Source organism: Magnusiomyces paraingens, assembly GCF_902498895.1.
Source record: "Magnusiomyces paraingens strain CBS 517.90 genome assembly, contig: contig2, whole genome shotgun sequence".
Lineage (NCBI taxonomy): Eukaryota > Fungi > Ascomycota > Dipodascomycetes > Dipodascales > Dipodascaceae > Magnusiomyces > Magnusiomyces paraingens.
The window spans coordinates 2,967,437-2,980,231 of NW_022474068.1; the positions used below are offsets into that span (position 1 = coordinate 2,967,437).

General features: G+C 42.1%; 5 protein-coding genes across 5 annotated transcripts; 3 read left to right on the top strand and 2 right to left on the bottom strand.

Annotated features, from left to right (window-relative positions):
- Positions 1-4,444: 4,444 nt before the first annotated feature.
- On the bottom strand, positions 4,445-5,350 carry SAPINGB_P002679 (uncharacterized protein; the record flags this gene model as incomplete). The annotated part of the gene is made up of 1 exon (XM_031997397.1): positions 4,445-5,350. One exon carries the CDS (start codon positions 5,348-5,350, stop codon positions 4,445-4,447), a length of 906 nt encoding a protein of 301 aa, XP_031853288.1.
- A 163-nt stretch (positions 5,351-5,513) lies between these two features.
- On the top strand, positions 5,514-6,809 carry SAPINGB_P002680 (uncharacterized protein; the record flags this gene model as incomplete). Its single annotated transcript, XM_031997398.1, has 1 exon — positions 5,514-6,809. One exon carries the CDS (start codon positions 5,514-5,516, stop codon positions 6,807-6,809), a length of 1,296 nt encoding a protein of 431 aa, XP_031853289.1.
- Positions 6,810-6,860: 51 nt separating this feature from the next.
- Positions 6,861-7,214, bottom strand: SAPINGB_P002681 (uncharacterized protein; the record flags this gene model as incomplete). The annotated part of the gene is made up of 3 exons (XM_031997399.1): positions 6,861-6,994; positions 7,049-7,134; positions 7,186-7,214. The coding sequence occupies 3 exons, from the start codon at positions 7,212-7,214 to the stop codon at positions 6,861-6,863; spliced, it is 249 nt and encodes an 82-aa protein (XP_031853290.1).
- Positions 7,215-7,430: 216 nt separating this feature from the next.
- SAPINGB_P002682 (uncharacterized protein) lies at positions 7,431-8,765 on the top strand (the record flags this gene model as incomplete). The annotated part of the gene is made up of 1 exon (XM_031997400.1): positions 7,431-8,765. One exon carries the CDS (start codon positions 7,431-7,433, stop codon positions 8,763-8,765), a length of 1,335 nt encoding a protein of 444 aa, XP_031853291.1.
- Positions 8,766-9,401: 636 nt separating this feature from the next.
- On the top strand, positions 9,402-12,629 carry SAPINGB_P002683 (uncharacterized protein; the record flags this gene model as incomplete). The annotated part of the gene is made up of 1 exon (XM_031997401.1): positions 9,402-12,629. One exon carries the CDS (start codon positions 9,402-9,404, stop codon positions 12,627-12,629), a length of 3,228 nt encoding a protein of 1,075 aa, XP_031853292.1.
- Positions 12,630-12,795: the final 166 nt, after the last annotated feature.

Below are 12,795 nucleotides of genomic sequence, written 5' to 3' on the forward strand. Positions count from 1 at the left end.
CAATCAAAGTGACTTTATCCATCTATCTATCGTTAATGATCAGGCAAACAACATTGAGGACACATGTTGGATAAACTGATGGAATTGGTGAACATCGTTTGTGACAAGTTGTAACTGCAAGTGCGACTGCAAGCAACTACCACACCCACACACACCCACACACACCCACACACACCCACACACACCCACACACACCCACACACACCCACACACACCCACACACACCCACACACACCCACACACACCCTCACACACACACACCCACACCCACACCAACCCACACACATACCACTACCTCACTACCTCACTACCACTTACAACACCATTATATCAACTCACTGTACTTTTAGCTTTTCAATGTTTTGATAGTTGGTCGCAGATTAATGAAAGATTGACGCCCTTGATCCTGCTTATTGACCACCTCTTTGTTATCAAGAGGAACAGCGCCCATCATTGATGAAAGTATTATGAAACTTCTTTGTCGATTTTTTTTGTTGTGTTGGATCGACTTGTTATGCTTTCTGTTATTCAATGCTTTGATGGTTGGTCGCAGATTAATCAAGCAGTGCTGACCTTGACCCTGCTTATTGACCACCTCTTGGTTATCCAGAGGAACCACGCCCGCCATTGATGAAAGTATGATGCAGCCTCTTCGTCAATTATTTTTTATTATGTGATATTCGTTATCCCAGGTCATTTCTTTTATGTTGCACATTATTTCAGCAGCCTGGATTCCATTATCTTTACTTACTTTGTTGCATTAAATCTTTCAGTTTTAAAGATCACCCCTTAAGTTTTTTTTTTTATTTTTATTTTTATTTTTATTTTTATTTTCATTTTCATTTTCATTTTCATTTTCATTTTCATTTTCATTTTCATTTTCATTTTCATTTTCATTTTCATTTTCATTTTCATTTTCATTTTCATTTTCATTTTCATTTTCATTTTCATTTTCATTTTCATTTTCATTTTCATTTTATCCGTCACTATTACATGTAGTAATTGTTTCTACTGCCACTTTATTTATAACTACTTTTCATTTATGACCACCTTAGAATTACTTGAAGATTCGATAGTAATATTGCTCACAAGTTTGATGCTCCTTTTTTTTTTTCTTTTCATTGCTAACCTCTATTTGCAGATCCATCAGATCTTTTTTTCCTTTTTTTTTTTTTTTAATTCAGTTGCAATTCAATCAAAATGTATTATCCTCAATTTTCCCTTTTGATTACTTCGCTACTATTTTAACAAATGCATTGGCCTTTAATTGTTAAATGAACACCAACATTTTTTTTTAATCTCTTTGTGATTGTAAAATTGTTCATTTTTCAATCCTTAATAGTATTTTAAATATTTGCCAGCTATTACCAACTTCTATTGCCCACCTTGGTCCAGCCTAAAATTTTTTGGCAATAACTAATTTTAAAAAAATGAAAGCCATTTAATAAATTTAGTTGCTGCTAAATTTTTTCACATGAAAATTTGAAAGAATCTGTTTTTGTGTTTGTGTTTGTAGCTTTGGGGATCACTTGAGGTTTATATTTCTGTACACTGTACATTGTGGGTGCCTCGGGAATCCAATCCAGTATAATTGGCCGCCAAACAGATGCGTTTCCCATTAACTCCTATACAAGAATTATATATTGTCCTTTTCCATATTTATCGTGTAATTTATTTTTTCATTTTATTTAAGAGTTATATAAATTTATAACATCAGCATCAATGCTATTCTTTTTTGTTCTTACTATATACCTCTTCGGTTTTTCAATTTACTTTTAATTTGACTCCAACTTTTGCATTTCCAATATCCCAAAAATATAATCTGATGCCCGCTTACAAAGAATCTAAGACTAAACTTTACCTTGTTTGTTTGTTTTTATTCAAGGGTTATGGAATTATATAACATCAGCATCTGCGCTATCCTTCTTGTTCATACTATATATCTTTTCATTTTCATAATAAACTTTTAATTTTGGCATCAACATTGCATCTCCAACAGCCCGAAAATAAGTCCTGATGCCAGCTTACGAGGAACAGGGGGTTAAAAATAACCAAACCTTCCCAACTTGTCTCCACTTGTCTTCATCAACGCTGTAATTGTATTTCTTAATCCCTCCAAGCAGAGATAAAGCTTACAATCTCTTGTAAGCCAAGAATTTCCCAAATTATCTCTATTTGTATTTTTTCATATATAACTGAATAAAACCTCTAGATAGTTGCTATACACCACGAATTTGAAAGCCTTGATGGCCAAGTTGGTAAGGCGCGTCACTAGTAATGACGAGATCGTCGGTTCGAATCCGGCTCGAGGCATGGATACCATATTTTTAAAATTTAGTTTTTGTTGACTTTGATTTTTTTTCCCATGTTGATTTTGAAGTGTTGTGTTGGAGGTTGTGTGCTGAAATTTTTGTTAGTGGTGATAAGATACTTAATTATTTTTTTTAAAGTTTACACCGTTGAATTTTGACCCATTTTTAAGTGTTTCCTTTTTAGGAAAGAAGTAAATATTACCTTTATATTACGTAATTTCATATATTAAAACACATGATAGTCCCATGATACTTAAACAAATGGAAACAAAAAAAAAATTATAGAAATTATAGAAATTATAGAAATTATAGAAATTATAGAAATTATAGAAATTATAGAAATTATAGAAATTATAAAATAAAGATAAAAAATTACAGAATCTCGGATATGCGCTCGGTTTTAATTGTTAGTTATATTTGGGAAAGTTTTGGTTTAAAAATTAGCAGCACGATTCTTTACAAAGCTTACCCCGTTGCCCAAAAGTATCTCGTCAATTACGAGATTTACTAATTTTTTCAGCTTCTTCTATTGATTTTACTATCCTTATTATTTCAGCAAATCTTTCCTCCTCTTCTGGGCTATTTGCGTAGGTGCCTTTTCTTACAAAGGCACAATTATCAGAGTTACAATATGTCTCATAAGGGTCTTTTGATGTGTTGAATATTTCATCATCGTCACCTGGTTCAGATGGTAAGGGGCTGCTTCTTGCAATAGATTGCACAGGTGTCAGTATAAGTGGGATTTCCCTAGCGCTTATACGTCTGGGTATAATATAACTTATAAGGCGTCCAAGTTTGACTCTGGCTTCACGACTACTCTAGAACATAATAACGTTAGTGTAAGAAAGGTCTCAATTAAATGACTGTTACTTACATGCTGACATAATCTATAGTTTGTTGTGAACGGATCCAAAGAACCCATTTCTTCGCAAACATAGTTCCAATTTTCAACTACCATAATGTAAAGCAGCTCTGTACGAGCTTCTTCATCTTTTTCAAAAAATTTTTTAAAAAAAATATATCGCTCACTTTCCTCTTGAGTAGCTTTGATACTTTCTTTTGCACGTTCCACACATTTCCGAAAAACCAGCTCTCGGAAAACAGGATTTAAAAATGCCTTTTCATTTATCTTCTTTAGTTTTGAACCATCCACAAAGAAAAAGATGGTGGATACTATTTTACTAACAAGATTCTATAATTTAGGATTAACATGAATTGTTATAATAATCTGAGAGATTGAAGTGTCAACTTACGTTAAAAATCCGTTGAGATAAACTCCCAATTAGGCTTCATTTAGGTATATCAAAGATTTCCGTAAACAAGTTACCCTCTGGACTGATATCATCCAATTCTATAAATTCAATATATGTAGCAAGTTCTTCAGTTATTTCTCCCATCTTAAAACTGGCTGGTAATATTTCAAGAGAGATTAAAAGAAAAAAAAAAATTGGTATGGGGTGGCCAGATACTAAGAGTGATAAGAAAAAGTTTTGGTGGCTACGAGGAAAACTTTTGGTAACAAAAATAATACGCGTATGCAGAACTTTTACTTCAACGTACTGCGCGGCTCAACAAACATCAAAACAATAATCATCGATTTATAAATCATATCTGATCAGATATGATTTTTCGGTTTATCAAACATCTTGGAAAGTGTATTTAGTGAAATTTGGCTATTTAACATCTCTCATTACAATTTCGCTCTTAAACAAGTTTTTTTATACATTTATTTTAAGACGTGTCATGATTGGGATTTTGATAAGATTCTCAAATATATATTTACTATATATATATAGTATCAAAAGTGTGTTTGCCAATGACTGAGAAGTAACCTTTTACATTGATTCTATTTTCTAAAGAAGATCTATGTAAATGATAGAATAAAAATCAATTGGTGTAGATTCAATACCAAAAGTGTCATTTTTTCTTTCCATATATAAGAGACCAGAAGTGACCGTTCCACAATGCTACCCACGGCCTAAGGCTACAGATGGAGTCAGTCTAACGACCAGTGAGACTTTGCCAAAAAATATCTGAGTCTTTAAATCTCTCTCTTTTTTTTAATGGGTATTCGTTTAACAATTTAAACCTCCCACTCATTGGTTTCTATTTCGACATTCCTTATAATCTTTTCACCTTCGCTTAATTCTGGTGTCGAAGCTGTTTCTCTCAGGAAGTTCGAGGTCTACCAAACCAGCAACATCTGCACGGAACCGCTCAAGCTCTGCAGTAGCACGCGCAATTGCATCAAGGTCTGTGATAGATTCCACATTGATGAGTGCAACCATGGTCCATCGCTTAGTGGCATCCAGCAGTCTCAAAAAGTCGCCTTCAAGAATTTCATTTTTTGCAGCCACTGCTGCTGCTACCGCTGCTTCTGGCGGTTGCACATTTTTCTCGGCCTCTCTGATTTGCTCCAATTCATTCTTAAACGCGTGTGCGTCGAACCCGCACAAACGGAAAATCCGCACAACTACGTTACCGTGCACAAACTGATACCCCTTGGTCCAATACTCAGTGCGGAACACGTATCCTAGCTTGTCGAGAAATTCAAAGGGCGTGTGGTCCCCTGCTGGCACTTTGGGCGATACAGAGATTAGTGACTGCGAAATCACAGATAACTTCCCAGCCTCTGGAAGTTCTGCAACGGTGAAGGTCCATGGTCTGGTTGAAAGGGCTGGGTGAGCCGAGATATCAGCATATGGCAGAACTGCACGTTTAACTGCGTAGTCTGGGTCTGTGGCAAGATGTGGAGGTATTTGTTTGTTTGAATTTTCTTTTTTTTCTTCTATTTCTATATCTTCTTCTTCTTCTTCAGTAAGCGAAATTAAATCACAGGAAACGCGAATCCGATACTGTTCAATTTGGTTGACTTGTCCGGCAGCAAGAACAGGCACGTAAGGGTGTTTTGGGGCCCAGAGTAGCGAGTGTTCGAGAAAGGGCTGCGGAGGCATTCCAGCAATGCTGGAAAGCGTCTGAAGGGTGATTTTGAGCTCCGATTCAGGTAGGGAGGCGTAGAGCGAGAGCTGCTGGGGCATTGTTTGGTTGCGTAGGGAGATTAAGCAACAAAAAAAGCTGAAGTAAGATTTTCAAAAAGGGGTGGCTTTTGGAGGTGGGTTTAAATTTTTCATTGTGCAGGAGGATTTTAGTAAACAGCAACGTTTTTTCACCTAAACATCTTTATTCTCCAACAAACAAGAAATGCCAAAACCTAACCGAAAACTGAACCCCTTGACGACCGAGCCTGACTTTAACGGATGGCCAGGTGCCCTCGCAATCTCAATTGGCCTGCCACTTCTGTTTAACATCTTTTGCTTCACGTGCAACGACTTAGGATGCCCCGTGTCATGGACCTCTTTTGAGCCCTATCGCGCGCAGCTCGCCTCGCGGGCACTTTTTTCATGGCACGCTCTTGGTGTTTATGCTATATGGTGGTCGGCTTTGGCAATTTTGGACCGCATTGTTCCTGGCGAAACTGTAGAGGGCACGCTTCTGCGTGACGGTAAAACTCGTTTGAAGTACGTGTTCAACGGCAAACTGGTCATGGTCATTTTGTTCTCGCTGCTGGCTGCGCGTGCAGTGACCACCCGTGGTGCTCTTCCAGAGCTTGTGTATGTTTATGAGCATTTGACAGAACTTATGAATGCATCGTTGTTGGTGGCTTTTGTGGGCTCAACTGTCCTTTATCTTGCTCCTTTGTACTTGTACCGCGAAGAGCCTATTTTGGCTCTGGGAGGAAACACGGGGAACCCAATTTTTGACTGGTTCATTGGTCGTGAACTCAACCCCCGGATTAGCGATTTTGATTTGAAGCTGTTCAACGAAATGCGACCCGGTCTTTTGCTATGGGTCATTATCAACTTGGCGATGATGCACCACCAGTGGCTTAAATACGGTTCGGTTTCAGATTCTATGTGGCTGGTAGTGCTCTTTGAATCATACTACGTTATCGAGGGCACCTTTTACGAACAAGGCCTTATCAACATGATTGACACCACCACCGATGGTTTTGGGTTCATGCTGTTTTTTGGTGACTTGACGCTTGTCCCCTTCTCTTACTCTCTGCAAGCGCGGTATCTTGCCGACCACCCTGTGCACTTGGGCTTTTGGGGAGTATTGGGGTGCTTGTCTGTCTTCACCGTTGGTCTTTTAATTTTCCGACTGTCCAACAATGAAAAGAACGCGTTCCGCAACAACGATCCATCCAAAGCTCACCTCAAGTACATTACCAGCAAGACTGGCAGCAAGCTGCTTGTGTCTGGCTGGTGGGGCACAGCACGACACATCAACTACTTTGGTGACTGGCTGGTGGCCTGGGCGTACTGCCTACCCACCGGGTTTGGCAGCATTCTGCCCTACTACTTTGTGTTTTTCTTTGCAGGGTTGCTCATCCACCGCAATGAACGCGACGAGGCCAAATGTGCTGAGAAGTATGGTGAAACTTGGGTCGAGTACAAGCGCCGGGTGCCTTACAAGTTTATTCCGTGGGTGTATTAAATGATGATATAGGAATAGATATATATATTTAATGAACAGTTTTAATGGATTTTACTTTTCCTTCTTTTCTTCAGCTTCGGGCTCTTCAGGTGGGAGGTCCTCCGAGTAGGCCTCAACCACGTAGCCAATAAGCACAATGTTGGCTACCAGGGCAGCAAACCCCCCAGAGACAATTGCACTGGCGTCTTAAAAAGAGTTAGCATAGTGATTATTGAACAAATGATTGTTTTAGTACTTACTAAATACTTTCTGGACGATAAAGAAGGAGGCCACGGGGGCAATGACCATGGCCGCTGTGTAGATAGCCAGTTTTCGGACGACGGCACTAAACAGAGTCAGAAAAAAGAATTAAAAAAGATTGAAAAACAATACATACGGAGGGACTATAATACGTTTCTCAGACATGATGAGGGATTGTTGAAAGGGTTTGTGAAGAAGGACGTGGGAAGAACAGAAAATTTCAGATCTCAGCCGGTCTTAAAGGCGAAATTTAAATTTTTAAATTTTAAATTTTAAATTAATTTATTTTAATTTTTTTTTTTTTTGGCTGCAACCAACTATACAGCAACAACAACAGCTGCACACACACAACCCACTATACACAGCTCATAATACTTACACATGTCAGATACCAGCGGACATTCAAGTGAGTTTGAAGACGAGTTTGAAGATAGCCAGGACGAGTATGTGGAAGAAAAGCCGGTGCGAAAGCCCATACGGTTTGATAAAGGCAAGAACGTGACGCGCAAACGAGTGATGAGCGATGCTGAAGAAATTGAAGAACCTGAAAATACTGAGGATCTAAAAAAAGGTGGTAACGAAAAAGCAGAAGATGCCGATAACAGTGACTCTTCAATAGAAGAAGTTAACAAATCAGAACCCAAAAAAAAACGCCCAAAGAAAACACCCAAAGAAATTCCTCGGGGAACCCTTAAGGCTGTTAAGACACGAGTTCCAGTACGCGAACACAATATGAAGTGGCCCATAGTTTCAGCGTACGGATTATCTCAAATTTTATCTATTTTTGAAAGCGAAGCAATAGCGTGTTTATCAGATTTACAAGCTCAAAATTCATCTAAAAAGTTGTCAAAAAAGCAGCAGGCTGAAGAAGATGCGCAGATTGCGGACTTTCAAGAAGCTCAGGCAGAGCTTGTGAAACAAATGACTAAAGAATTGCGAAGATTACCTGTACCCCCTTCAACGCGTGATACCCACTACTCGTTGGACGCGCTGGCGCGCCAAAACGAGCAACTGGAGGCTGCTGCGGCGGCAATGGACAAACAGGTTGCTGATCTAGAAGCAGAGATTGCGCAGGAAGAAGCTGAGCTTGCACGCGACGAAGCATATTTGCGTGAGCTTGTATCCAACTCACGGAGTCAGATACGTGCACGACGAGCGCTGGTGCGCAAACAAATGACAACATCAGCGGCAAGCCGTGGAGGGGTGAATTTTCTGGAAGGAATTGAGGTTAGAGGGGATATAGATGACAATGGTGGGGGTGGACCGGCGGCACACTACGTGGACCTTTTGGGCGGGGCTTTGGTGGTGGACGATTCTGTGGATGGGCTCAACATTGTAGGATCGAGCGATGATGATGACGAGCGTGACTCGGATGAAGAAGTGTCATTTGTGGATTCCGACGAAGAAGATGGAGCTATTGGACTCGACGACGAAGATGACGAGCTGCGGGTGTTTCAAGATCGTGGAATGACACATACTCAGCTAGACCGGATCCGCGAAGAATTGCGTCGAGGTTATGGTATGAGTGGTGAGGACAGCAGTGACGATGGCGAAGAAGATAAGGAGATGGCAGAAATGCTGGCCCGTTTGGAACAAAACTTAGGGGAAATTTCCCAAAATGCCTCTTCTGTGGCTTCATTACTTAATGAGGTGACTTTGTGCCACTCAGAGCTGGCGATGCTGCAGCGGGACTCGGGTCAAGACCCGGATGAATGATTAAGCTTATATATAATAGTTATGAAAAGACCCTTTTGATCTGCTACAATAGGTTGTTACAATAACAGCCGTGCATACTACTACCAGCAGCGGATTTGTAACAGCCCTGTGCTGTGCTGGCTTGAAAAATCCCCTGGCGCAAATGGCACCACCACCATCAAATAAACAAAACCTCCATTCCCGTCATCACCACCACCACCAAATCATCACACTTGCCAACCCTTCCAAACCATCAATCCCACCCACCCCTAAAGCGTTTCACAACGCCACACAACTCTCCCTCCCCTCCCTTTTGTTTCCTGCCAGTCTTCTTGACGTTCAGTAGCTCTGCCCGCTCTGTGCTCTTATAGGAATCTTTCTTCTCTCTGTGTGTACCCGTATATATCTATTTCATCTAAATATATATACATCCTAAAATAGTACACGCCAACCCTTTAGTATTTAATTGTGGGCATTTTTATCTTATATAAAAATTTCTCTTTGCATTCTGAAACATTTTATCAATCACCACCCTTTCCCATTCTCAATTACCGAATGGCCTGGTAAGTTTTTTTTTTTTTTTTTTTTTTTTTTTATGATTTGATGAAAGCTAACTTCTCAGATCCATAAATTCTCCAGCGTCTTCTTTTTCAAAAAATGAATTCAAATCGACCTAGAGGTGTGAACAATTACAACAGGGCCAACAACAACAACAATAATAATAACAATAACAACACCAACAATACCAACAACGGAACCTCTTACAGCAATAACCGTCGGTTCAGCAATAACAATAATACTAACAACAACAACAGCAACGCTCCACGACACAATGCCAATGTCCATACCGTTGCAAGCCCCCCAACCAGAAACGCTTGGGGTGTAAACTCCATCAATGCTTCAGTTACTGGCATTGCCTCGCTATCAGGTAGACCTTCTGCCTCTTTGTCAGCTCCTCCATCAGTCTCGACAACACCAACCCCCAAGTCTAATCAGCAAAACCAGCAGCACGCACCCTCTCCTCAGGCTGAGCTTGATGCTCAGCGTCACATGCACGACCGCGTTGTATATCTTCTCGCCAAGTCCATCGGACTTCACGTCATTGCCACAGTCGCCTCGGGTGCGCGCTATCGCGGTATTCTCATTGCAGCTTCTGCCGATGCTGAGATCGGCATTGTTCTTGCCTTCCCCGAAAAGTACTCAGCTGCCCCTGGTGATGAAGACGTTGACGATGCTTTGCAGCTGGCCGATGTTGAAAAACTAGCCTTTTTGCCTAAGGACCTTGTCGACATTGAAATTGAAAGCCCAGACTTGTCAGTCGAGCGTCCAACCAATGGGGGGCAAGGATCTGCAGCCGGATCCAAGTTCAAAACCGATACTGACATTTCCGGCGCTGAAAAAACTCTCAAGGAACGCGATCTTCAACGTTGGGAAGACGATGATCCTTCTACCTCTGTTAGCTTGGCTTTAGAAGACGATTCTTCAAACCAACAACCTTGGGATCAGTTTGCTGCCAATGAAAAGAAATTTGGTGTCCAGTCAACCTACAATGAGCATTATTACACTACAGCCATCAACAGAGACGCCCCTGACTTTAAGGAGCGAGAACGCAGAGCTGCCCAAATTGCAAGCGAAATTGAAAGTTCTTCCTACGGTGGAAACATTCACATTGCTGAGGAGCGTGGCCTTACCGTTGACGATAGTGGCATGGATGAGGAGGACAAGTATTCTGGTGTTCAACGCCAACAACAACAACAAACGTTTGTTCCACAGGCCAAGGGAAACAATAGCAAGTACACACCTCCCCAATATCGCAAGCAAAAGGCTGCAAATATTCCTTATGACCCAGCCATTGTTACAAGTCAGCTTGCCGGTAAGACTCCAGCTACTACCACTACTACTTCTCCAGCCAAACCGCCGGCTCTTGATCATCACCTTCACACACCCATTTCGCACTCTGGTGGTACTAGCACGCCCATTTCTGCTCTTTTCGGCTCCTCTGATGCAAATGCTTCACCTGCTGGATCTGGTACTGGCACTCCTGCTCCGGCCCTTGCTCCTGCTCCTGCTCCTGCTCCTGCTCCTGCTCCTGCTCCTGCTCCTGCTCCTGCTCCTGCTCCTGCTCCTGCTCCTGCTCCTGCTCCTGCTCCTGCTCCTGCTCCTGCTTCTACTTCTACTTCTACTCCATCTCCTGCCCCCGCCCCTGCTAAAACTGAACCCAAGTCTGGTCCTGCTACACCTTCAAACAAAACGCCTCTTCCACCCAGCGTTGCTCTTTCAGCTTCTTCTCGCAAAATTCTTGACAAGGAAAAACCTACAGCCCCAAGCAATGTTGGTGATGTAACCAAGGATCTGGCTGGTAACTTTAAGCAGTTTGTAGACACTGAGGTCGAAAAGGTTCAGCAAAAGAAGCAGTACTTGCAGTACAAGGAAAAGTCTGATCGCATTAATGAGTTTAAGACTTTTTCTGAAAATTACAAGATTAATACCCCAGTGCCCGTCGATCTTGCTCCGATCCTTGGCAAGAAGCATACTGAAAAGAAGCCTGAGACCAAGCCCGAGACCAAGCCTGAGACCAAGCCTGAGACCAAGCACGAGACCAAACCAGAAACCCTCACTGCTGCCATTGACGAAGCGCACGCAAAGAAACAGGTTCCTGAGGTTCCTTCGCCACTTGCACCTACTTTGAAGCCTACACCTTCCGCTCCTGCTGCTACTGCTAAACAGCAGCAACAGCGAGCTCCAGCTTCTCCGCCAAAACACGTCAAACCTTCTCCCGCTGCTCCGGCGCCTAAACTCAACCTTAACTTTAAGGCCCCCGAATTCCGGCCTAACCCTGCCGCCCACTCATTCACGCCGTCATTCAGCTCATCTCCAGGCACAAACCATGCTAGCACTTCCACCCACTCTTCACCTTTTGTCAACCATCCTTCCCCCGCAAGTCACAATAACAGTAATAACCACCACCAACGTTCACGCAACAATAGCAACCCATTCTTTGGAAACAAGACACCTAATGCTAAACCGCTTGGAAACAAGTTCAATTTGTTCGTGCGAATCTACGATGAGCATATCAATGAAAAGGAGAACTCTGCTCCACTTGTGATTGAAAAGTCTTTTGTTACTTTGCCCACTTGGTCAGTCGCAGTTGAGCGTTCTTACACCGATTTGGTTCCATCGCAAGAGGCTTTGACTGCTGGTCAAAATGGTTCTGCTGCTCTTGGTGGACCCGGCTTGGTTCCAGTTGGAGGCATTCCGGTTGGAGGATTGGCTGCCATGGGTGGAATTGCTGGTTTTGGAGGCATGGGCGGTATTGCCGGAGCTCCGTTTGCTTACGGTCGTTCCCCAGTTCTCCCTGGTGGAACCCTTCCTCCTAATCTCGGGGGTCCCGGTATGATTCCTGTTCTTCAAGATCCACGGGCCATGATGCCTTCATCACCACCAAATTACTCACAGGTGGGATTTATGGGGTACCCGCAATACCCTGGGGCCCCTCAGTATAGCGCCGGCGGTCCCGGGCCACAGTTTTATGGTCGGCCACCGCAACCGTTCCCGATCCCCAACATGATGGGAGGCCATCATCATCAAGCTGGAGCTGCATATATGGGCGGATTCCAAGATTATCACCATCATCCTCAGGGACCTCCAGGGCACCACCACCATCAATCCCCACGGGGTCCGCATGTTGCACCAGCTCCCCAGGGTCAGTTTTCAGGAAACAATGGAGCTAGTAATTCGAATGGTGGAGCAGCTTCAGGAGCTGGAAACGGAGCATATTTTTCGCCTCAGCAACAACACCAGTACTTGCGGAGTCCTGGTCCCAATAATGGACATGGACATGGCCATAACCGGCACCGTCAAAACAACAATCAAAACGACCATTAAAAACGTGGTTTGAAAAAAAAAATAAAAAAAGTGAAAAATCCAATTCCAAAAAAAAAAAAAAACAAAAAAAGTCAGACTCAAACCAAAAAAAAAATCTAAAATATTTTAAAATTTAAAAAAAAATCTATAAAAAATAAAAAAAACCCCTTTTAAAAGCTATTTGTAT